This window comes from Podarcis cretensis (assembly GCF_951804945.1).
Source record: "Podarcis cretensis genome assembly, chromosome: 3".
NCBI lineage: Eukaryota > Metazoa > Chordata > Lepidosauria > Squamata > Lacertidae > Podarcis > Podarcis cretensis.
In genome coordinates this window covers 503,069-527,841 of record NC_137172.1, presented here as the reverse complement: position 1 = coordinate 527,841, position 24,773 = coordinate 503,069, and the positions used below count along the sequence as shown (strand labels likewise).

General features: G+C 48.8%; 2 protein-coding genes across 4 annotated transcripts in view; both read left to right on the top strand.

Moving 5' to 3' along the window:
* CAD (carbamoyl-phosphate synthetase 2, aspartate transcarbamylase, and dihydroorotase) overlaps positions 1-11,729 on the top strand; it is a 43,151-nt gene extending 31,422 nt beyond the window's left edge. Inside the window, exons 32-44 of the mRNA XM_079968377.1 lie at positions 25-215; positions 1,427-1,567; positions 2,247-2,321; positions 3,684-3,825; positions 3,948-3,995; positions 4,596-4,750; positions 5,932-6,006; positions 6,101-6,313; positions 8,009-8,134; positions 8,242-8,397; positions 9,569-9,670; positions 9,846-9,940; positions 11,157-11,729. Coding sequence (XP_079824503.1) covers positions 25-215; positions 1,427-1,567; positions 2,247-2,321; positions 3,684-3,825; positions 3,948-3,995; positions 4,596-4,750; positions 5,932-6,006; positions 6,101-6,313; positions 8,009-8,134; positions 8,242-8,397; positions 9,569-9,670; positions 9,846-9,940; positions 11,157-11,259 — 1,622 coding nt within the window. The 3' untranslated portion in view covers positions 11,260-11,729. The remainder of the gene's footprint in view (positions 1-24; positions 216-1,426; positions 1,568-2,246; positions 2,322-3,683; positions 3,826-3,947; positions 3,996-4,595; positions 4,751-5,931; positions 6,007-6,100; positions 6,314-8,008; positions 8,135-8,241; positions 8,398-9,568; positions 9,671-9,845; positions 9,941-11,156) is intronic.
* Positions 1-24,773, top strand: part of LOC307211686 (uncharacterized protein) — a 57,740-nt gene extending 32,967 nt beyond the window's left edge. Inside the window, exons 1-6 of one of the 3 annotated variants that reach the window (XM_079968546.1) lie at positions 14,977-14,993; positions 16,190-16,432; positions 16,684-16,759; positions 17,032-17,114; positions 19,112-19,238; positions 19,795-24,773. In XM_079968546.1, coding sequence (XP_079824672.1) covers positions 16,322-16,432; positions 16,684-16,759; positions 17,032-17,114; positions 19,112-19,238; positions 19,795-22,379 — 2,982 coding nt within the window. In that variant the 5' untranslated portion in view covers positions 14,977-14,993; positions 16,190-16,321 and the 3' untranslated portion in view covers positions 22,380-24,773. Of the gene's footprint in view, positions 1-14,976; positions 14,994-15,165; positions 15,668-16,189; positions 16,433-16,683; positions 16,760-17,031; positions 17,115-19,111; positions 19,239-19,794 lie in introns of those variants that run through there. The other 2 variants (XM_079968545.1, XM_079968547.1) reach the window with 2 other exon arrangements.

Here is a 24,773-nt window from a genome sequence, read left to right as displayed (position 1 = left end):
CACGCGTCTCTCTCTCGCACTCAGCTCCCCACACGCTGGAAGAGAAGCTGGGCAAGGATCCCCCGCCCGGCTTCCCTGGCTTGGAGACCATGCTGCCCCTGCTGCTGACCGCAGTCTCCGAGGGACGGCTCAGCGTGGAAGACCTGGTCCAGCGTCTCTACGAGAACCCCCGGCGCATCTTTGGGCTCCCCCCGCAAGAGGACACCTACATCGAGGTGAGGCGGGGGGGGGAGCCCTCCTGGGGTGTCCCTCTGCAGGGGGGGGGACCTGGCAGGGGCGGGGGGCCTCCCAGGAAAGGCCCTGCTGCCTTCCTCTCCAGCCACAACGCTCTCTCTTTGGCGGCCAAGGCTGTCTGCCTGGGAGGACCAGGCCAATGGCCAGCAGCTTCCTCTCCTCACAGGGCCAAATACCCCTAAGAACGTGGAATCCAGATAGACTGCCTCTGGACCTGGAGGTTCCATAAGAAGAGCTGGCCGGATCAGGCCAAAGGCAGCCCAGTATCCCGTATTATTTATATCCCGGCCTTCCCAGCCGAAGCTGGGCTCAGAGCGGCTAACAACAATAAAAGTAACACAGTTTACATACAATCACAATCAATTAATTGAAATGCATTCTAAAATCAATTCAGAGTCAAATTAATGTCAGCCATTGGGCTAGAGTACTATGAGGATTACCAAAGGAGGGGGTCAGGCTGTGCCTTGGCCAAAGGCCTGGTGGAACGGCTCTGTCTTGCAGGCCCTGCGGAAAGATCTCAAGTCCCGCAGGGCCCTGTTCTCTTGGGACAGAGCGTTCCACCGGATTGGAGCCACAGCCGAAAAAGCCCTGGCTCTAGTTGAGGCCAGCCTAACCTCTCTGTGGCCTGGGATCTCCAAGATGTTTTTGTTTGAAGACTGTGAGGTGGGGGACATTTCCCAACCAGGTGCCCCCAGTGGCAGGGCAGAGTCAGCGACAGCCCCCTCCTCCCCCATGCATTTGTCCAAGCCCCCTAGGCTGGTGGCCATTGCTGGGTCTCCTTTGGCAGGGAGTTCCACCGTTTAACTATGTTCTGAGAGGAAGCCCCCAAGCCCCGCTTGCTTCCTGCAGGCACCTGGGGGCCAGAAGAGGCTGCTGAAGGGCCGGGGCTCAGGGGCAGCGCATCCTTGCATGCAGAAGGTCCCACGTTCCATCCCCGCTGGCAGCATCTCCTGGGGGGCTGGGAAAGATCCCTTGTCTTAAACCATGGAGATTCCCTGCTGCCAGTCACTGCAGCCAGCGCAGAGGGACCCCGTGGTTGGACTCTGCCTGTCCTATGGAGGTTCCTGTGGACCAGGTGGGCCGTGGGCCTGATGCTCCTGGTCCTCCAGGAAGGACCCCCGCCCCTTGGCATGGGACCCCCAGGGGCTGGGGGGCTGAGGCTCTGTGGGGCTGAGCCATTTCCTTCCGGCAGGTGGACCTGGAGCAGGAGTGGCTGCTGCCCCCCAACACAGCCTTCAGCAAGGCCCGCTGGACGCCCTTTGAGGGGATGCGGGTGAAGGGGACCGTGCGCCGGGTCATCCTTCGCGGGGAAGTGGCCTACATTGACGGGCAGGTAAGCGGGGCAGGGAGGGCGGAGAGGGAGGGGCTGGGTGGGCCAGAGAACCCCAGGATGGCAGAGGCGGAAGGGGCCCTCTGGGGTCATCCAGTCCAGCCCCTGCCCCGCAGGAATCTCAGGACAGAGGGCCCTCCAAACTCTGCTTAGAAACCTCCAGGGAAGGAGAGTCCACCAGCCTCCGAGGCTGTCAAACAGCTCTTACTATCAGAAAATTACCCCTTCTTATTATTTACATTTATATACTACCTTTATTTTCCCTTCCCAAGAGATGGTGAGTGACTCCCAAGGTGACCCAGGGAGCTTCATGGCTGTGCGGGGGATTCGAACCCTCCTCTCCCAGGTCACAGTCCAGCACTCTAACCATTAGGCTGCACTGGCTTCCATGAGCCCAAACCAGCTCTACCCATTAACTATCCTTGTCAGAGAAACACTAGATGTGATGCCAAGCTTGCAATTGGGAAAATTGCGGCTTTTCGTTACAGGAGGTGCAGCCTGGTGGGGTTTAACCCTTTCCTTCCCTGCTGCTGTCCTGGCAAAAATAATCCCTGTGCCTTCTGTTCATCCTGGGGCCCTGATGTTTAGGGTCAGCCGCTTTCCTTGGGCTGAAGGGGCCTGCGGACGCCGCTGCCTGGGGAGGGTTTCTGGAGCTCTGAGCGCCTCCTGTCTCTCCTTCCAGGTCCTTGTAGCTCCAGGCTATGGGCAGGATGTGCGGAAATGGCCGAGTGCGGTGCCAGCCAAAGAGATCCTGAAGGTAGGCGCTGGGTCTGGGCCCAGAATGCCCCCCCCCAGGGGGTGGGAAGGGTGAGGGAACCCACCTGCCAGGCTGCCCACACCACTTCCTGCACCCCTTTCTGTGGGGCTATGAGTGTCTCTCTCTATCCTTCACCTTCTGCCCCCAAGAGGGATGAAGGAGAGGTGGCTTAGTCTGTGAAAGAGTTTTTGGGTGCTGCTTTCAGACAGCCAAGTTCCAAGTCTAAGCAGGTAGGAGATCCCTCAGGAAACACACACAAGAGCAAGAGGAGGACTGAGAGAGGGAGAGGGAGTGTGGCATTTATTTAATTCATAAACTTTACGCACCACCAAGAAAATCAAGAGCACTTTAAGAAATACCAAAGTTAAAATAACTAAAACAGGTTAAACTTTGCATCCGCTTTCCAAACACCTGGGCAGGCTTGTCTAAACCAGAATGTTTTCAGTAGCGGCCAAACAGAGTACAGTGACAGGCCTGCCTGATATCAAGAGGCAGGGAGTTCCAAAGGGCAGATCCCGCCACACACAAGTTCTTCCCAATGTGGAACAGCTATTGGGTGTCCCCTGCAGGACCAAAGTGGGTCCATGGGGGGTAAAATGAATCGCTCCCAAGCTGTTAAGGGACAATCTCTTGGTGACTCCAGGCAGAACCTCAGGCCAGTCCTTCCGAGCAGAGCGCAAAAAAGGTGTCTGTGTTGGAGCTTTGAGACCCCACCAGCCATGGAAAATCCAGGCAGGGGGGTTGGTCCTGCCTTGAGCCAACACTGGGCTATTGGCGGGGGTCTTTGCCCTAGCGCCTGGGCTCCTTTGCTTTGCTGCCATTTCCATTTTTAAAAAATAATTTTTATTAATTTTAACATATAAATTATAATACATACCACAAAACTTCACAATTTATACAATTATTATTTTTTTGGACTTCCATCAGCACCTCTGATGATCCACCGTTTTAGCCACTTCTTCTGCATTTCTTAAATTCATATTGCCTTTAATTATCTTAACTAAACATCCTCCCCTTTATCCATTTTTGCAATAGTTTCAATAATTCACCTCACAAAACTTCTTGCAAACCTACAAACGTAGTCTGTTCATCACAATTACTTTTCAAATAGTCTGTAAATTTACACCAGTCTTCTGTGAATCTCTGGTCCCGCAGATTTCGAATCCTTCCTGTTAGTTTGTCTAGTTCGCTTTGCTGTCCATTTCCTAAAAATTCAGGGGCACACCCCTTGTGAGTCCCCCCCATGCGGGGGGGGGGGGCGTGCGCTGCTACTACTGTATGTCTGTCATTCTCACACACCACAAGAGCGGGTGGGAGATGCCATCCCCCCCCCATTGCTTAACTCTCCCCTCTCCCTTTCAGACACCAGAGCGGCCCCTCCCCACCGTCCAGCCAGAGGCCTTGCGCTGTCGAGCGCCCAGCCCCCGTCGAGCCGGACCGGTGGGAGACGCCCGGTTCTTCCTGGCCCCCCGCATCCACCGTGCCTCGGACCCCGGGCTGCCAGGTGACGGGCGCAGGGGGGTGGCGGGAGGGGGGTCCTTCCGGGGGGCAAAGAGGTGCTGGTGCAAAGGCTTCCCGTCTCCCTCTAACGTTGGTCCTCCTCTTCCTCTCTCCATCCTCTGGCAGCCGAAGATCTCAGGGAAAAAGTGGTCAAGAAAACGGTCGAGCCGCCAGGTGAGGTTTCCTTCTGCCTCCTCGCAGAGCCGCTCGTTTCCTTTCTCTCATAAATGTGCCACTTGGTTGCTTTAAGAAAATGAAGAAAACCACGCACCTCAAATAAGACAAAGCAATAAAATTATCAATGAAGAGTTAGCAGCAATAATTTAAGGCTGTAGAAAAGTTAAAATAGCAGTGGACCAAAAGCTGATGGGAACTCACAGCAAACTATATCTAGGTCTCTGGATGTGCTTTCCTAAACAATAATGCACAGCACAGGTGCTGGCCTGGTGTCAAGTAGCAGGGAGTTCCAGAGGGCAAAGATCTGATTTTTTACAAACTGGGACGGGGTATTACGCAGCCCCTGTGGCCGTGCCCTCTCCGCTGATCTAAGCAACCAAGTGGGTCCGTGTGGGGCAAGGGGCTCTCTAGGTAAACTGCTCCCAAGTTGTTCAGGGCTTTGTGTCCTGATAGACTTCCTGGGGTGTTTCCAGGATCAGAGAGGAGCTGGGGTTTCCTGCCATTCTGTGGCGAGAGAGGCAGATCCTGCTGTCCCCGCTGGGTGGTGCCTCTCTGGTCCTCCTCTCGGGCAGGGTTGACCTTCCTTTCCTCCCGCAGACTTGGCCATGATCCAGGACGGCCCCCTGTACCTGGCAGGCCCCTTGCCCAGGCAGACGTCTCCGCAGAGCCTGCCGCACCCCCAGACTTCGCCGCTCCTCCACCCGCTGGTCGGGCAGCACGTCTTGTCCGTCAAGCAGTTCACCAAGGGACAGGTACTCACGCAGAGACACACTGGGACACCCCGCTCCTCTGGCCTGCCTTCTTCACTCAGCCGTCTTGGGGTGGGGAAGGGAAAAGCCTAAGAGGAGCCTGCAGGATCAGGCCAGGGGCCGACCAGGTGCCCCAAGGGGAACCCCACCAGAGCCCTCTCCCCTCCCGGGGTTTCCACCACTGGGATTCCACCCTGGCCAGGAGCCACCCAAAGCCCTCTCCTCCTCCATGAATCTTTTCAAGCCATCCAAGTGGGTGGCCTTCACTGCCTCCTGTGGCAGGGAGTTCCACAGTTTACCCATGTGCTCTCTCTGTGAAGAAGGACTTTCTGTCGTCTGTCCTGACTCTCCCGACGTCCAGCTTCATTGGATCTCCACGGGATCCAGTGTTACGAAAGAGGGAGGAAAACTTTTCTCTGTCCACTTTCTCGCAGGCCAGGGAGAACATTTTAATCTTGGGTCGTGTGTCGCCTTTTCTCTAAATTGAAAAAGTCCCAACCGCTGCGACCATTCCTCATGGGGCAGTCACTCCCTCCCCTCAGTCACTGTCTGTGGCGTTCGTACGGTGCCCCCGGTCGTCTCGCGGACTATTGACCCGTACACCACTAATCCGCTGTCACCAACCTGGTCCCTCCCCGGTAAAATCACTTCAGCCTCAGTCAGGTTCTCAAGTTAATAAAGAAGAGTGTATTTTATTTCAGACACAAACTTTTACAGCATTCCAAACGTTGTTACTCTTTATTTTCTTAGTCTTATTTTCCCCCCTCTCTCTTCTACCTCCCCTCACTCAAGAACCCACTGCCCTCTCTCTCTATTTCCAACTGTCTTTCCCAACCAGCCAACCCACTAAAACCAACCAACTACCCACCAACAGCTCCAACAAACCTGGGCTAAGCCCTTTTATATACACATGTAGGCTCCGCCTCCAGCTTTCCTATTGGTCTACATTTTTAACCCTTTCTTTTTCCCCCTGTACAGACAGGCTCTAAACAAACAGGCAAACGCCGCACTGGCCTTGTCTGATCCTTCCCTAAGTTTTCAGTACCCTTTTTGAGGTGTGCCGACCAGAACGGTACGCCATATGTTCCGAACGCTGCTGAACACCATAGAATAGTATAATGCCCTTGGTAGCATTTTGAGACCCACTCCTGTTTGACTGAGCACCCCTCTCCCCTCTGCTGCAGATGTCTCACCTCTTCAACGTGGCCCACAACCTGCGCATGATGGTCCAGAAGGAGCGCAACATAGACATCCTCAAGGTGAGGTGGGGGCCAGAGGGGTAGGGGTTGGGGTTGGGGTTGGGGAGGGGGAGCCCCCCGCCTGTACTGAAGTCCGCTGCTTCCTCCTGCGCAGGGCAAGGTGATGGCTTCCATGTTCTATGAGGCGAGCACGCGCACCAGCAGCTCCTTTGCCGCCGCCATGTACCGCCTGGGGGGCTCCGTCCTGCCCTTTTCGGAGGCCACCTCCTCCTGCCAGAAGGGGGAGTCGCTGGCGGACTCGGTCCAGACCATGAGCTGCTACGCCGACGTCTTGGTGCTGAGGCACCCCCAGCCGGGGGCCGTGGAGGTGAGCTCCGGCCAAGGCCGCTCTGATGGGACACAGGGCCCTTGGGGGGCCCCAGCAAAGAGAATCGTAGGACTGTTGAGTTGGGAGGGGGACCCAAAGGTTATCCAGTCACACCCCCGGCAGTGCAGGGGTTACAGCAAAGGGATCTCTGAGCATCCAAGGTGAGGCTGCTCCCCTCCAAGGGAGACCGTCCCAGAGGATTGGGGTCTAGCAATCATCATCCCAAGAAAGGAGCAGATCGGACCCTGCCAATTACAGGCCAATTATTCTCCTAAGCATTATCAGTAAACTATATGCTGCCCACTTACGTAATAAAGGATTGGATGGAGCGAGAACATGTCCTTACAGAAGCACAAGCTGGTTTCAGGGCAAACCGGTCAACCTTAGACCAAGGCCTAGGACTCCAACGTCTTGTGGAAAAATATACCTCCAGAAAAGGAGGATCCCTCTATGCAGCTTTCATAGATTTTCAATCTGCCTTCGATTTACTATCACGAGATAGGCTTTGACAGAAACTAAGTGCCTCAAACATAGACAGACGTCTACTGTGTCTTATCTGCAGTTTATACGACAACATTTGGGTCTGGGTTAGGTGTGACCGACAGGGCCATTTAGCCAAGGAAATCCAAACCTCCCATGGTGTTAAACAAGGCTGCATCCTTGCGCCTACTTTAGTCAACTTCTATATTAATTCCTTAGCAGGAAACATGGAGAAAGAAAAATGCCCACCCCCCTTAATTGGCTGGTACACCCCTCCCGGTTCTCTTCCATGCGGATGACCTTTCCAGTGTTGAGGAGAAGGAACAGATCCAGCCTATGCTATCAGCGGGGCTGTTCCCTAAAGCCTCTTGTTTTCCCTCCCTGAGTCTTCTTCTTCCGCCTAGAGGAGGCTCTGAGCCACTCCCACCCCAGGCAGCCGAGTTATTGGTTTACAGTGGTGCCCCGCAAGACGAAAGCCTCGCAAGACGGAAAACCCGCTAGACAAAAGGGTTTTCCGTTTTGGAGGCGCTTCGCAAAACGAATTTCCCTATGGGCTTGCTTCGCAAGACGAAAATGTCTTGCGAGTTCCTGCGGGGTTTTTTCCCTCCCCCCCTTTTTTCTAAGCAGTTAAGCCGCTTATCAGCTGATCCGCTAAGCTGATAAGACGCTAAAAGCCGCTAATCCGCTAAGCTGTCAATGGGCTTGCTTCGCAAGACGAAAAAACCGCTAGACAAAGAGACTCACGGAACGGATTAATTTCGTCTTGCGAGGCACCACTGTATTTGATTGGATTTCTGGACCACCTTATTCTCCAAGGAGCTCATTCTCCCGCTTCCCATTTCATCCTCACAACGACCCTGCAAAGTAGGTTAGGCTGAGAGAGGTGGTGGGTGGCCAAAAGCCCCCACCCAATGAACTCTCCAGGGTCCTCCTCCTCATTCCCGTCCCACAACCACCTCCCACTGCAAGGCCGGCCAGGCTGAGAAAGGCAGCGATTGGCCCAAGGGTCACTCCCAGTGAGAGCTTCATGGCCAAGTGGGAATTTGAGCCCTGGGCTCTGGTGTGGCCCTGGGAACCGCCACGGGCACTGGGCTTCCATCTCCCAGAAAGGATGAAATGGGGACCGCAGTCGGTACAGTCTCTCCAGGGTGGCCGTGAAAGGGCTCTGCAGGAATGCCCCTGCTGACTCCCTCTTTCCCTCCCTCCTTGTGCCAGCTGGCTGCCAAGCACTGCCGCAAGCCTGTCATCAATGCGGGCGACGGGGTCGGGGAGCACCCCACGCAAGGCCTGTTGGACATCTTCACCATCCGGGAGGAGCTGGGCACGGTCAACGGCATGACGGTGAGGGGACCTCGCTCAGGAGGGTTTTTTCTTTGGGGTGGTGGCTTCTTTGCGGGGGCCTCCCCCCCGGCCAGGGGTGCTCACGGCTGCCTCTGCCCTCCCCCCAGATCACCATGGTGGGGGACTTGAAGCACGGCCGGACCGTCCACTCTCTGGCTCGCCTGCTCACTCTCTACCGGGTCAGCCTGCGCTACGTCACGCCACCCAACCTCCGCATGCCGGCCGACATCTTCCACTTCGTCGCCTCCAAGGGGATCAAGCAGGTGAGGGGGAGGGGGCTGCGCTGGGGGTCCCCCCCTGCTGTATTTTAACAGAGCTAAAAGAGTATCAAAAGCAAATCTATTAGCATTTTATTTAATTTGCTGTTCTCTACGGAAGCCGTTCCCTTCCTGAATTTAACCGATTTGGGCATTTTTAGACTGTTTAAACTCGGAGGTGAGACACATTTTAACTTCTAAGCGCCCTCTTAATGGTTCATTTAACACCTTAAAGAAAAGCACAGGCAAGAGAGATACATAAGCTCAGCATCTGGCAGAGACCCCGTTTATTAGAGGAGCTATTGCCACAGGGCAGGCTCCATAAACCTGTGCTTCAGAGAACCACCAGTTAGGGGAACTGCCCCAAAGGCACCTTTGGACAGAGTTTTTTTAAAAAATACAATTACCATATCGACCCGAATATAAGCCGCACTTTCCCCCAAAATTCCTACCGTGAAAAGCTAAAGCATGGCTTATATTCACAGTCTTATGATATGCAGCCAGGAGCGCCCAGTATGCAGCCAAGAGTAGCGAGGAAGGGAACACCTTATATTCGGGTATTTTTTTCTTTTTTTCTTTTCCCTCCTCCAGTTTTAAAGGTGCGGCTTATACTTGGGCCAATATGGTATACAGTGGTACCTCTGGATACAAATGGGATCCGTTCCGGAGCCCCCTTTGTATCCAGAAGCGGACGCAACCTGCGTCTGCACATGCGCGGGTCATGATTTGCCACTTCCATGCAAGCGCATGACGTTATTTTGACCACATGCGCGAGTGGCAGAACCCGGAAGTAACAGCGCAACCCAAAAGCGCTCAACCTGAAGGAACTTCAACCCGAGGTCTGACTGCAATTGGAGATAGAAGGCTGCTGAGCGGCTAAAGCATTTTCTTCTTCTTCTTCTCCCTTTTCCATGTTTGATCTGTGTGTTGTTTTGATCCGTGCAAGCTGCCTCGAGTCCCCTTCTGCGGAAAAAGGCAGAGTATAAATCATGGGGTATTTTTACACCATATAAACCATTGTAGATTTTTTCCCTGGTGTTATCTTTCTGCAAACACCGGCGTTGAGGCAGGCTCTGTTGCCGTTGTTCCGGTTGAGAGGCGTGTGGATTTTAAGGAATAACAACAAAAAGGCAAGTAAATCAATGTAGGAGCCATAATCGCGTTAATAAATTCTCAGGAGGAGTTTGAGAACATCGAGGAGGCTCTGCCCGACACGGACGTCCTCTACATGACCCGCATCCAGAAGGAGCGCTTTGCCTCAGTCCAGGAGTTTGAGGCGGTGAGTGAGGGAGGGGCCCTGAATTGCTGCCCCCACCCCATGGCGTCCCCACGGCCTCCCTCCCTCCGGGCCAGGCTGGGAGACCCTGAAGCCACCCAGAGGGTCCCTTGGCGGGAGGGGTGGGGCCAGGCCCAGACGCAGGCTCACTGGCTGTGCTCCTCTCCTTCCTCCTCAGTGTTTTGGGCAGTTCATCCTGACCCCTCACATCATGACCCGGGCCAAGAAGAAGATGGTGGTCATGCACCCGATGCCCAGGGTCAACGAGATCAGGTGCGGAAGGGCAGGGGGGGGAGGGAGGGGGCACGGCTGGCCAGGGAATTGCTTGCCAAATAGGGTGAAGGGACATTTTGGGTGGGGCTGAGGAATTTGGACCAGTAGTGGACCCAGCAGAGGCCCCATGTAGGAGGATCAAGATCTGTGGGTCGGGGGGGGGTTCATAAGCAGCAGGCGTCAACAGCTTCGTCCCTGTTTCTTTGCTTCTGGCTGCTTTGAGACTCTGGAGCAGTAGAAGGGGGTGTCAGATGGGGGGGGTGTAGTTTGGCGATGGGAACACCCAGCCTCAGTCGGTCGCCTTGGGATGTGTAGAACCACAGAGCATCAGAGTTGGAAGGGAACCTCAGGGTGTGGCATTCCCAAAGCAAAGGAAGGGTTGAACTTTGATAAAATACACTCAGAGGCTTCAACCGGCAAGACTCTGGGAGGAGTGTGTATAATAGTAATTCCCCTCCACCCTCCGGCCCAGGTCGTTTTATTATTCACAAAAGAACTTTTTACACAGTGTTTGTAAGAACCAATCAGATTTCCTCTGAGCATTTCCAAAAACCCCACATGGGGACAAAGTTAAAGTTAAAGCTACAGAGGGCTAATTTCCTACTTGAGCATGCATATGTAATTCAGAGTAAATAAAAGAGGAAGCAAAGAGAAATGTTTTTAGGAAGGTCGTAAACAGGAGAGGACGGAAGAATGGCAAGGAAAGAGTATTCACCATTTCCCTGTGAACCCTCTTCCTGGCCCCTAAGATCTATCTAAAGATGTACTGAGGATGCCTGATGAAGCAACTGGCAACTGGGCTGTGTTCGTGACTTGTCAAGCTTGATAAATAGACGGTAGAAGAAATGGCCAGAGATGGAGAGGCTTGTGGGATTTGATCAGAAATTATTGCCAATGAATCAAACCCAGTGAACGCCATGCTTTCATAGCGGGCACAATGGCTTGATGCCTATTTTATAATTCCTCATCGTAAACCCATCTGATCCCCACACTCTGGATATTTGCACTTCTACATCAGGGGTCATCTACCCCCCCCCCCGCAATGCAGGAACTGGAGCTGAGTTCGAAGAGCGGCCTACCTTGCAGGGCAAAGCATCATGCAGAGAAGCACGTCGTGTGCAGAGCTCTGGGCCCTCGGAAGGGCGAGGGGCGGCAACCTGGGACGCTTGCTGACTTGGTGGGGATCATGACCTCCCCCCTCTTTCTCTCCTTCCAGCGTGGAGGTGGACTCGGACCCGCGTGCCGCCTACTTCCGGCAGGCAGAGAACGGCATGTACATCCGCATGGCCCTGCTGGCCACCGTGCTGGGACGGTACTGAAGTCGCCTGGGCGGGACTCTGGGCCCTGGTCCGCGTTGCCCACCTGGCTCCTCCACCAAAGAGCAAAAAACGGCGCTGCTGGAAGGCAGCCTTGGGGCAGCTCCATGCTGGGGGGGGGGCACGAGACCCTGGGGGGGGAGCAAGCTCAGGAAAGGCCCCACCCTCCCTGCCTGCCCAGCTCTTGTCTTCCAGCCTCCAGGACGGGCTCTGTGGGGCTCTTTGCCTTCCCCTCTTGAGCTGAGCTGCTTCCTGGGCTCAGCCCTGGAGACATTCCTCCTTCCCGAGGACCAAGTTTTGTTCGTTTTGGGTCTGGGTTGGCGGCCCCCTTTGGCAGGCTGCAATACACTTCAGCCCTCGCTGCTTCCTACGAACGGCCCGCTGCCCGCAGTGACTTTTCTACACATACTAGTGAGCCAAGCGGATCCCTTTGTTTCCGTTTCTTTTTTTTTAATAAAAACAGTTGAATACAACCTACTGCTCTTTTGTGAACTGCTTTGCGGTGCCTGTGTGGCTTTCTTAATCCCACCAGCGTGTAAGTTTTATTAATAAATCTGTTCCAGAGAAACAGTTTGCACAAGGATTGGATGATTCCGAGAATTTCCCATGGAGAAAACTCCTAAGGCCTTCCCAACTAACAAAAGTCAGGGAATAAAATCAGAAACTGTGTTACCATTAAACTACAGTGGTACTTTGGTTCTCAAACGCCTTGGCACTCAAACAACATGGAACCCAAACACTGCAATTCTGGAAATGTGTGTTCCAGTTTGCGAACTTCTTTCGGAAGCCAAATATGCTCCGTTTTGAGTGGTATGTTGAGGTCTGTCTGTTTTTTGCTAAACGTTTTGCTTTTTTGTGGCTTTTTTGGTTTGTTTCTGTGACTGTGTCGAACCCAGTTACTGATTGACTGCAGTACATTGATTATTGCTTTCATTTTATGGATCAATGGTCTCATTGGATAGTAAAATTCATGTTAAATTGCTGTTTTAGGGGTTGTTTTAAAAAGTCTGGAAGGGATTAATCCATTTTTCATTACTTTCTATGGTAAAGTGCACCTTGGTTTTGGAACACTTTGGTTTTGGAACAGACTTCTGGAATGGATTAAGTTTGAGAACCAAGATACCACTGTACAAACTCACACACACACACACAAGCAAGCAATGAAAGCATGGTTTTGCAGGGCAAAGAGTTGACAAGGGAGCAGGAAGAGGAGGTGAAGGCGATATTATAACGACTGCAAATGAAGATCTGCCTTTGTGACTCTTGTTCAGATATCTGAAACTAAAAAGTGTGAAGATATACTGCCACAGCAGGTTGAAAGCACCATAAGGTTTGACATTATCATTGCGCTTGTTAAGAAACATCGAAAACACTGTTTCTCCCCACAAACCTGGGCCACCTCCAGTCCTCCTGGCCACCTGTGAGAGAGAGGCGCCAGTCCAGCAAGCCATGGACCCCTCCCAGGGGAGTGTTGTAAATAAAAATATGCCCTTTTCCCTGATGGGGTATCCAAGAGCCCATATAGAGTCCTTACATAGGTTCCCTATTGGTAGGAGAAAAGAACAGAGGCCAACCAGAGAATATTGAGAAGCAAAGCAGCTCGTAAGCCTGATCTTTATCGATCTGTTGCAACAGGGTGCTCCCCTCACCCGCAGGAGAAGAAGAGGACCCCCCAAAATGCTGTGCAAGGGCTTATACTTTTTTAAATTCCCATCCTGTAGATCAAGACCACCCCCAGAAACATTATGCATACATCACAGAAGGGGTGTAACCTAAGACCACCCCTCAGATACATCCCACCTACATCACAGAAATTTAAATGTTGTTTTTCTCCTGTCACAGTTTATCTCCTGTCTGGCAGGTTCCTTGATTGGATTTCTTGGGGAGCCTGGCCAGTCTTTTGTAGTGGTAAAATACTTATTTTCTGGGCCAGGTCACAGGATCACACCTTATTCATATCTTAAATGTATCCTTGAGACAGGATTTGTGAGGGAAGAGACAATGGGGAGACTTTTCCAGTTTAACCTTGCAGAGAAAGGATTTGGTCAGTTTAGGAATCAAAATGGTTCCAGGCTGGTCTTCCTGTGCTGATCTAGGTACGTGTGGTTATGAACATTGCCATAGATCTAAGACCATCAAATTCCAATCACAGGAGGAAGGGCTTCCCCCCGCCAGCCAGCCAGTCCCGGGGAGACCCGGTCCACCAGTCAGAGAGCCTTGCTGCTTCTGGCAGAGCCTTTTCCAGCCCCATCTCCTCCTCCTTGCAGGAATTTCTGTCTAGCTGGGGGGGGGGGGGGGGTCTCATGCTTGTGGCTTTTGTGCTTGGTCCCCGTCTTGTTCCACCTGTCCTGTCGCGCCTGTCTTCCATCAAGACCAAGCCTCCCGGCTGCTCTCCTTGCTTGTTGCCCAAGGGAGCCCTCGGATTTCTCCGCTAACATCCTCCGGCCCCGCGGCTCCCCCAAACCAGGCACCAGCTGGGCGCGCCAAGGGTTAAGAGCAGCTGAGCCCCATTCCTAGAGAGGACGGGAAAGGAAAGGAAGGGGGCGGGGGCGGGTCTTCCGGAGGCGCCCCTCTGGTCTCCTGGGTGAGTCTCCCCCTCTTCCCTGGCTGGGCCTTGAAGGGGGTCCTGCCGTGGGGGGGGGGGCTGCTCAGCTGGGGGGCCTCTTCCCCCCCCGGCCAGGCGAGGGGTCCTTCCATTGGGGGAAGGGGGGGCAGAAACCCCCTTCAGGTGGGGGGGGGGAACCAGGCCCTGGGGGGCCGGGCGGAAAGCGGGGGCCGGAAAAGAAACGCAGCAAATAAGGATTTTGGGGGGGGGGGTTCCAGCTCCTCCTCGGGCTGCTGCTGCTGCTGCCTTGGGGACCCCGGGCAGCTCCGCCTGGAGGGCTGGGCAGCATCCCCTGGGATCCCTCCCTGAGACGGGGGGGGGAGGACGCAGGAGGACCCCCAAGCAGCTGCTCCCTGCCCGGCCTTTCCTGGCCCGGGGCGGGCAGGGCCCACACTCCCCCCCCCCCGTAGAAGAGATTCCTGGGAGGCCGGAGGGACCTGGCCCTGCTGGGAGCCCTGAAGAGCCCAGACTCACGGGGACAAGCTGGGGGGGGGGGGGATGTCAAATAATGCTCTTAAATGGTTTTTAATCCGTTGCATTTTAAATTTTATTTTTAAAAAAATAATATTTATTCAAGATTACAAAGAGAAAAAAGAAAAGAAGAAAAGAAGAAAAATAAAAAAGACAGAAAAAATACAAACAATTGAAAAACACACACAAATCAAACCTTTACATCACTTGCTTTCATTCACTTACTTCCTTGCCCTCCTCACACCTCCCATTTTTGTATTCTAATTCAGTTAGGTATTCCAGCAAATCCTTTCCAGCTTTGTTTTTATCTTAATAATTTATCTTAATATATTGTGATTTTACATTCTCTTCTTTCACCAATTCATTTTTACTTAATCTAATCCTTTATATCTTTTCTGCTAAAACCACATAATTCTATTCCAACATCTTTCTAACATTCCTTAATTTTACAATATTTCTGAAAATAAACTTTTTTTCCAGTCTTCTTCCACCGACTCTTCTCCTTGGTCTCGGATTCTGCCACTCATCTCAGCCAGTTCCATGTAGTCCATTACCTTCGTCTGCCATTCTGCATTTTAAATTTTAAGATTCAGTCCTCATCATGGGACTGAAACTGCCTTGTTCACGCTAGTTGATGATCTCTGGTGGGCTAGGGACAAAGGTGAGAGCTGTTTCCTAGCTCTGCTGCATCTCTTAGAGGCTTTTGATACCATTATTATTATTAACCTTCCCTTTCCCGACGTTCCCAGGGTAGATGAATTCTACTCCTATTGATCCAGAGCAGAGTGAAACTTAAACATTTTGCCGGATTCTCTGTTGCAGGATAGACCAGAGGCCATTGTATTTCGTTCAGCAGAGCTTTACTGCTACTGAAGGCAAATGAGCCTAAGGGTCACAATTCAAGATTGGCATACATTCAGGATTGGCACCATGTATAAGAAATTCACTTGCAGCAGACTTAACTTAAACTTACAATAGCTTATAATAATATGTCTAAAGCTTAACACTATATACAGAATACCACACCAGAAGGGAAAGAGACAGAAAGAGAAGACAGAGAGAGTAAGGCTCCTTCTGGCCTTACTCTTATAGTCAGCATGACCTGGACAGAAGAGAGAACAGGGACAGACTAATCCAGCAGTACTCAGCTTCTCTGAAGGAATAACCCAGACATCAGGAACCTTCTGCTTGTTTCTTTCACACAAAGAAGCTTCCAGAAGCCTCTTGAACTAATTAGAATAGGAAAGATCTCTATGCATCAGATCAGTACTTTCTGTACTAATAAATGCAAACTGACAATGACAACATTAAAACTATATTTAAAACAGAAAGAAGGTGAATTCTACTTGACTTGCTTTTTAGCACTGTTCTTTGGCCCCATCTAATAATCATAGTCATAATAAATTTATATGCCTCCCCTCGGACTGGGTTTCCCAGGCATTCTGGGCAGCTTCCAACAAATTAAAACACAGACAACAAACCTTAAAAGCTTCCCTGTACCTGGCTGCCTTTAGACTTACTTTGGCCTCGCCCAGGTAGCCCTGGGGGGTTGGCCAGGTAATCACCCGGCCCTCAGAACAACAAGAAAGGACCCCACCCAAGTAGTGTGCCTTGAGGACGTTGGGGATTCCAAGTGCTAGAAAATAAGGCAAAGGCAGGAAGGAAATGGGCCCTGAAGTGGGGGTGGGAGAGGAAGAGAGAGCACTCTTGAGGGTCCCCAGCTTAAGACCCCAACTATGGCCTAGTGTCTAAATTATATTCAGCACAAATTACTCACTTACCCATCATCATTCTGTCTTCGCTTCTTCTCCTGACCTTGTATCAATCTGGTAACAGAACAATGTATTTGCTTTGTAGGATTTGTGAGCAACTCTAAATCGTATAGACGGAACTCGACAGAAGACTACAGGATTCCTTCCGATCTCTTGGAGGTTTCCAGAGAGCACCAATGGATGAACAAGACAGTTCCTGGCTGTCCTTCCGCTGGAGATGGAGAGCTGGGTGAGGGAATGCGGAGCAGAGACCAGTTCCCAGGCTGTAGCCCTGGCCGAAGGTTTCCTCCTGAGTCAGGCAGAGGAGAGAAAGCAGGCAGAGCAGCAGGTGAGAGAGACTTTCCTCTGGAAACTCCCAAGGGGCTCAGAATGTTATAAGCCAAAAATAGCTTATCTCCTGAGTTTATGCCAATAAAAACTCAGAAACAGGGCGCCTTCCAAGATGCTCTCCTAATGGCTCACCGCCTTTTGGGAAACAAGGGATGAGATCTGCTCCCCTAAAGTGTTTTCTTCGGTCATTCCTTTTCTAATCCTTCTCCCTATTCTCTGTTTTGATCCTTGTTGCTCTTTCCGGGAAAGGATCTGTTTGCAGAAATGGACCCTGCTTCCTCTGAGGCACAGAGGACTCGATTGGACACCAGAGGGAGGCCACTAGGTAAAGAGGAAGGAGTTTTTCTTCTCATTCTGTGGATATTGAAACTAATCTGTGGGTTCTGTTCATCTTTAGGGGGGGAAGCGCTTGGGGCCAAGAGCGCCAAGGAGGGGAGATGTATTTTGACCCAAATTAAGTTTGAAATGAGTACAAATATCTAAATGCACTTTGCAAGAAAGACATTTTCTAAGGCCCGTCTCTAGCCTGAAATGCGCTGCTGAACCTCTGAGAGACGCAGGAGCTGATGGCTTCCCTTTGACTTTTGTCTCTCGCAGGTGACCGAAGGTTGCCCCCCAGACCTCCTCATCCATCTTTTCATGAGAACGGAGGAGAAGCAGCAGCTGTGGAAACAGATCTGGTATGGGGAAAGAGCTGTGTGGGGAAAGAGTCAGAGGAGGGGGGCAGCTAGGGAGCCTCTGGGCCGGAAAAAAAATCTCCTGCTCAAAGTTTTTTTTGCTTCATTCTCTTGATTTTCCATTTTTCTGCTTCATCTCAGCCACCGCCTAGGTGTCCGACATCAATTCCTGAGATGCGTAAACTCCTTCTACATCAACCTTTAACTTTTCCTGGTCCCTTTTCACACCTTTCACCTCTCCTTGTGTACATTTAGTTTTCTCCTTCACCCCTTTTAACCCAGTTTCCACTTTAGTGGTTCTCACATTTAATTCCTTCATTTCCCCCATCATTTCTAACATTGTATTTTATTTTATTTCCAGTTTGGGTGGCTAATGCAGCCACAGGTTTTTTAAAAGTTGTTACCTATTTATAGTTTAAATTCTGAAAAAGGATCAGCAAGTTCAGATCTGGTACCCTCTTGGAAAGAAACCTTTCTGCCTGGTGTTACTACTCTTAAATTCAACACCAACATTTTCTCAGCCTTGACCAATTTGCTCTCAAAACAAAGAGCCTTTCCCACCAAGTCCCAAGCTGCTTGGCCTTATCAACCCTTTGTCAAGGTCACTTCACAAAACCTGGAAAAATACAGCATTTGGCTAGTTTCCCTTTGTTCTGACCCTTTACCAACACCTAGAATTAACTTTGAATTATAAATGAAAGGATCAATGCAAATTTACAAATCCAAATTGAAAAGGATAAAGGTCTTCCATACATATATACTTTGTCATATTCTAAAATATAAATGTATAGAAATATAGAAATTTATGTTATAAAAGTATAAGACATAGAGGTATTAAATTAAGAAGTGAAAGAAATATGTAAATAACAGTCTTTTACACAGGGCTATTTACTATGTAAAATAAAGTAGTCCAAACCGTAAAATTTATCTCAGTTCCAGTTGGTTTAAACAAAAAAGCAAAACAAAACAAAAGAATGACTCCATTTGCTGATACTCAATGTCCAGTGAAAATATAGTTTAGTATTCCAATGTAGTTTTAATTCCAAAATAATCTTTCCAGAATATAATTATAATCCACTTTCTTTGCTCTTGAAACTTGACACAGTATTCAGTCCCAGTTATTTTCTCCAATATCTCAAGATTCTTTGAGTTTTAAAAGTATTAATAACTTCCCAAATTAATAAAAAATCCCTACGTTCCACCAGGTTTTTAAATTGGCATTTAAAAAGCTTTGTATAATCCTTTGTCTTTGTCAGCCATTTGTTGTTGTTTAGTCGTGCCCGACTGTTTGCGACCCCCTGGACCAGAGCACGCCAGGCCCTCCTGTCTTCCACTGCCTCCCACAGCTTGGCCAACCATCTCGTCCTCTGTCGTCCCCTTCTCCCATTAGGTGGCTTTAACTGCAAAGGTTGATCCCCAGTTTCCCACTTGTAAAACTTCTCATGTGGTTAAAATACCCACAGATGGGAGTAGACTTCCTTTTTAACCTCCTGTTTTTTGCCGAATTAGTAATAAATTTTCCTTCTCACCTTGCCAATCGGCTTGAAATTATTTGGAAAGATAGCCCACTGCTGACTAGTTCAGAGGCTTTGCAACACAGAATCATGCTGGTGCCTAGATCGTTGGCTTTTCTCTCGGCTTTCACCCCCACTCGCCTCTCGGTGCAGGGGCAGAAACCGGAGCTACCGAGTTGCCGTTTGCTGTCTGCAGGGCATCACGACACCTCAAATACCCTTTTGAGGCATTTTTCGGGGTGCACCTTGCCTGAGAAGCTTCCCCCAATCCACTGCAGAGCAGAGTTTGATGCAGCTTTCAAACTCGCAGTCGGTTTGCCATTCACGCCTACCCAGAAGTCACATTAAATCATTAAAATAAACAGCCATACCTAAAATGTGCAGCAAAATAATCCCATTAAAACAACACAACAATTAACGGACAGAAAACGACTGAGCATAATCTTTATGCTGTCTCAGAAGGGGACCTTTTTCCTTTTCCTGCAGGGTCCTCTGTGCTTTGAAGATGTCGCTGTGTATTTCACAGAGGAGGAGTGGGCATTGCTGGATCCTGACCAGAGAGCTCTGCATAAGGAAGTCATGGAGGAGAATCGTGCGATTATGGACTCTCTCAGTAAGGCTTCCTGTTGGACCATAATATCTGTCTTGAAATCCAATACATATATAAATATTTTGATGGCACTCGACAGCATCTGGGATTCTCATTCCCCACAGCTCACCTTGAATCTACTGTTCTGTCTGCGAATATTCTTGCCCCACATATGTCTTTTTAAACCATGACCAGGCTGGTCTGAGCTGCCCAGACCTTCTTGAATGTAACCTTCCATGTTGTGGCAGAAGTAGCAGCTTCTGTGAGGTTTTCTTTTTTTGCTTCTGACGCTTTCTGGTTGACCAAAGAGACAACTGACCTTGCAGATGGGGCAGATTCCATGATTTGGTCAAACAAAATCCATCCTGGAAGATGCCAGGCTGTTTGAATCTCAGGTTCCCATCAATCAGTGTGTCAAGGAGAGTCAACAAAGGCAGTGAACCTCGTAGTAAGTCCGTAGATCTAACCCCCTTTAATTCTTCATCGATCACAAACATTCCATTAGCAGTGCTCCATTATTTGAATAATTTGGGGCTCCATTTCTTCCTGAGGCTCTAATCTGTTTCTCTCTTTGATGCAGGTGGTGATGGATTGAAAATTATGAACAAGGGAGACATTCACAGAGTGGGGAAGGTGTATAAATATTTGGAGTGTGGAGAGAGTTATAGTCAGAGCTCCCATTCCACTTCCCATAAAATAAATTCCATTGGGAAGAATCGCTATCAGTGCTTGGAAGGTGGTAAGACGTTTCGTCAGAAGAAACGTCTCACTTTCCATCCAAGAACTCACAGCAGGGAGAAGCCATATCAGTGCATGGAATGTGGAAAGAGCTTCAGTCAGAGGTCCAATCTCACGACCCATCAAACTATTCATACAGGAGAGAAACCATATCAGTGTCTGGAATGTGGAAAGAACTTCAGGAAGAAGGCTAAGCTTATGGCTCATCAAAGAATTCATACAGGAGAGAAACCATATCATTGCATGGAATGCGGAAGGTGCTTCAGGCAAAGAGCCCATCTCACTTCCCACCAAATACTTCACAGTGGGAAGAAACCCCATCACTGTTTGGAATGTGGAAAGAGCTTCAGTTACAGGCATGTGCTCAAGGCCCATCAAAGAATTCATACAGGGGAGAAACCATATCAGTGCTTGGAATGTGGAAAGAGCTTCAGGCAAAGGGTTGCACTCACAGCCCATCAAATAATTCATACAGGAGAGAAACCATATCAGTGCTTGCAATGTGGAAAGAGCTTCCGTCGGAGGTCCCATCTCACTTCCCATCAAATAACTCACAGTGCAGGGAAAACCCATAATTGCTTGGAATGTGGAAAGTGCTTTAATCAGAGATCCTATCTCAATTCCCATCAGAAAATCCACAGAGGGGAGACACCATATAAGTGCTTGGAATGTGCAAAGAGCTTTAGTCACAAGGCTGTGTTTAAGGCCCATCAAAGAATTCACACAGGGGAAAAACCATATCAGTGCTCGGAATGTGGAAAAAGCTTCAGTCAAAAGGCTGTGCTCACAGCCCATCAAAGCATTCACACAGGTGAAAAACTGTATCAGTGCTCAGAATGTGGAAAGAGCTTCAGTCAGAAAGCTAAGCTCATGGCTCATCAAGGAATTCATACAGGAGAGAGACCTCATAAGTGCTTGGAATGTGGAAAGAGCTTCAGGCAGAGGGGGCATTTAAAGGGTCATCAAAGCATTCATACAAAGGAAAAACCATATCAGTGCTTGGAATGCGGAAAGAGCTTCAGGCGGAAGAATATTCTCACTTCCCATCAAACAATTCACACTGGGGTGAAACCATATCAGTGCTTGGAATGCGGAAAGAGCTTCAGTCATAGGTCCCATCTCACATCTCACCAAATAACTCACAGTGGGAAGAAACCCCATCCCTGTTTAGAATGTGGAAAGAGCTTTGGTCACAGGGCTGTGCTTAAGGCCCATCAAAGAATTCATACAGGAGAGAAACCATATCAGTGCTTGGAATGTGGAAAGAGCTTCAGTCGGAAGGACCATCTCACTTCCCATCAAACAACTCACACTGGGGTAAAACCATATCTCTGCATGAAATGTGGAAAGACTTTTAGTCGGAAGGATAGTCTCACTTCACATGAAAGAATTCACAGAAAAGAAGAACCATATAGAAGCTTCAAATGTGGAACGGACTTCATTAAGGGATCCCAGTTCACTTCCCATCAAATAACACACAGTGGTGAGAACCCATACCAGTGTTTGGAATGTGGGAAGAGCTTCAAGTGGAAGAGAAGTATCATTTGCCATCAAAGCATTCATACAGGGGAGAAACCATATCAGTGCTGGGAATGTGGGAAGAGCTTTTCCTGGAAGACAAATCTCATTTCCCATCAGAGAATTCATACAGGGGGGGCACCGTATCAGTGTTTGGAATGTGGAAAAACATTCAATCAGAAGTATACCCTTACTTCACATGAAAGAATTCACAGAGGGGAGGGAGGATATAAGTGCTTTGAATGTGGAAGGAGTTTCAGTAGGGGCTCCCAGCTCTCTTCCCATCAAAGAATTCATACAGGGGAAAGACCCTATCAGTGCTTGGAATGTGGGAAGAGCTTCAATAGGAAAAAAAGTCTAACGTCCCATCAAATAACTCATTCAAGGGATGAACCCTATCAGTGCTTGGAATGTAGAAAGAGCTTCAAATCAAAGAGAAGTCTCACTTTACATCAGAGAATTCATACAGTGGTGAAACCATATCAGTGCCTGGAATGTGGGAAGAGCTTCAGTCGGAATGAACATCTCACTTCCCATAAAACAATTCACAGTGAGGAGAGACCATATCAGTGCTTGGAATGTGGAAAGAGCTTCAGATCAAAGAGAAGTCTCACTTTACATCAAATAATTCATACAGGGGAGAAGCCACATCAGTGCTTGGAATGTGGAAAGAGCTTCAGTCGTAAGGAACATCTCACTTCCCATAAAACAATTCACCGTGAGGAGAGACCATATCAGTGCTTGGAATGTGGAAAGAGCTTCAAATGGAAGAAAAGTTTCACATTCCATCAAAGAATTCATACAGGGGAGAAACCATATCAGTGCTTAGAATGTGGAAAGAGCTTCATGCAGAGGTCTAAGATGACAATCCATCAAAGAACGCACAGCAAGGAGAATCATAGTATTTGACTATGGCTGACACATCTCCTCTTAATCTCCTCTTTTTGAGACAAAACATATCCAACTCAGAACTCCGGGTATAGGGCGGTGTATCATTTGGGTCTCCCTCATCTGCACATGTTCCAGCTTGACAATATCCTCCTTTTATTGTGGCGTCCAGAACTGGACCCTGTACTCCAGGTGTGTTCTGACCAAGGCAAAAGGGAGCAGTAATATCACGTCCAATCATCAGGACGCCAGATGTCTGTTGATGCAGCCTAAAATAACATTAGCTTATTTTGCTGCTGCCTCACACTTTTGACTCATGTTAATCTTGTGGTGTACTAAGACCCTTAGGTCCTTTTCACATGTACAGCTGGCAAGTCTAGGGTTCATCATAGGAATCATGGAATTGCAGAGTGCTGAGGGACCACAAGAGTCATTGTTCAACCCTCTCGCAATGCAGGAATCTCAAGTAAAGCATCCATGACAAATGGGCATCCAAGCTCTGCTGAAAACTTCCAACGAAGGAGAGTCCACCACAGTTTTATGGGTGAATCAGAGGACAAAGGGTATCAGAAAAGATTATGAACATCAGTTACAACAGCAGGAAACCCGTTTTATTTTTATGTTTAAATCCATTCATCCAGGGGGACGTAACTCTGAATTAGACTTCAATTGTTTTATTTGATTATCTGTATCTTTGCTGTTACTTTGTACTGTGGCGTTAAGCTCGGTCTCCTTGTTATCAGTATCACCTGGGGCTGGCTATATATATTTTTCAAAAAATGTTGTTAGTAACAGTGACTACATAATCGCATGAGCACTGAGTATTTTTCATTCTCATGTATATTATATCCATTCAAAAAAAAGATTGGGTATGTAACCTTTTTATGTTTATAATTTCCACACTAATTGAGATTATTGTTATATACGTGCAGGTCATCGTTTGAATATTTTATTTTCAGTTAATGAAGAAATTACACATCTTTTTACTTACGAGTTTTTGTTGAACTAATTGGCTGATGAAGAACTGAATGAAACAGTAGTTGCTATCCAGAAATACTGTTCAGCAGTTCAGAGTTGGACATCAGAATTGGACATTGACTGATTATACAAAGCTTTATAAGCTTGATCTCTGCTGGGTAAAGTCTGGCACCATGATTTATTCAAGGACTTTCAGAGACTTCCGTTTGATAGTTGTGATGTTTTGCATTATTTCATATAGTTTTTTATACTGTAATTGTTTCTGGCCATCGTGGTGCTTTCGATATTGCTGTATCTTATCCAATCAGCAGGACAATGTTTTACCTTTGGGAGTTAATGTGACATTAGTTTACGAATTAGGTCTTCTACAAGGAAAAATGTTTAGAATTTATCCGCCTCCGTTAAGCTTGTAGATAGTCCCTTTCTATACAAGTGTATTGTTGTTTAGTCGTTTAGACATGTCCGACTCTTCGCGACCTCCTGGACCAGAGCATGCCAGGCACTCCTGTCTTCCACTGCCTCCCTCAGTGTTGTCAAACTCATGTTCGTAGCTTCCAGAACACTGTCCCACGATCTCGTCCTCTGTCGTCCCCTTCTCCTTGTGCCCTCCATCTTTCCCAGCATCAGGGTCTTTTCCAGGGAGTCTTCTCTTCTCATGAGGTGGCCAAAGTATTGGAGCCTCTGCTTCAGGATCTGTCCTTCCAGTGAGCACTCAGGGCTAATTTCCTTAAGAATGGATGCGTTTGATCTTCTTGCAGTCCATGGGACTCTCAAGCGTCTCCTCCAGCACCAGAATTCAAAAGCATCCATTCTTCAGCGATCAGCCTTCTTGATGGTCCAGCTTTCACTTCCATACATCACTACTGGGAAAACCAGAGCTTTTACTATATGGACCTTTGTTGGCAAGCTGATGTCTCTGCTTTTAAAGATGCTGTCTAGGTTTGTCATTGCTTTTCTCCCAAGAAGCAGGCGTCTTTTAATACAAGTGTATTAGAATTCTAAAAAGTGTTTTTGCTGCTAGAGATGTAATTAGGAAAATGCTTTTTTGAAACATATGTTCATAGGATGTCCAAAGCTTGCATTTTGGAGGAAAGTATTAAGGTGCATAAATATTACAGACCAACTTTATATGTGTTGACAACGGGTTAATGTAAATGAACTCTTTGCATCCTTCCTTCTGATAAAAAACTGATATTTATTCACTGGAAAGATAATGCCAAGGTCCCCTTTGAACGATGGATACAAGATAGGACTATTCTTGCAACATAGGAGTGTAGATTGTGAAGAAATATAATGATATTTAGAATGCATTTATAAAAACAATGAATTGTTAATAATATTTTACTTGTTAGAATAATCGTTCCACTTATATACCTACATATTGTATTGTATCACAGTTTAAAGCAGTTTCCTTTGGTTTGGCTTGACCTTTCTCCA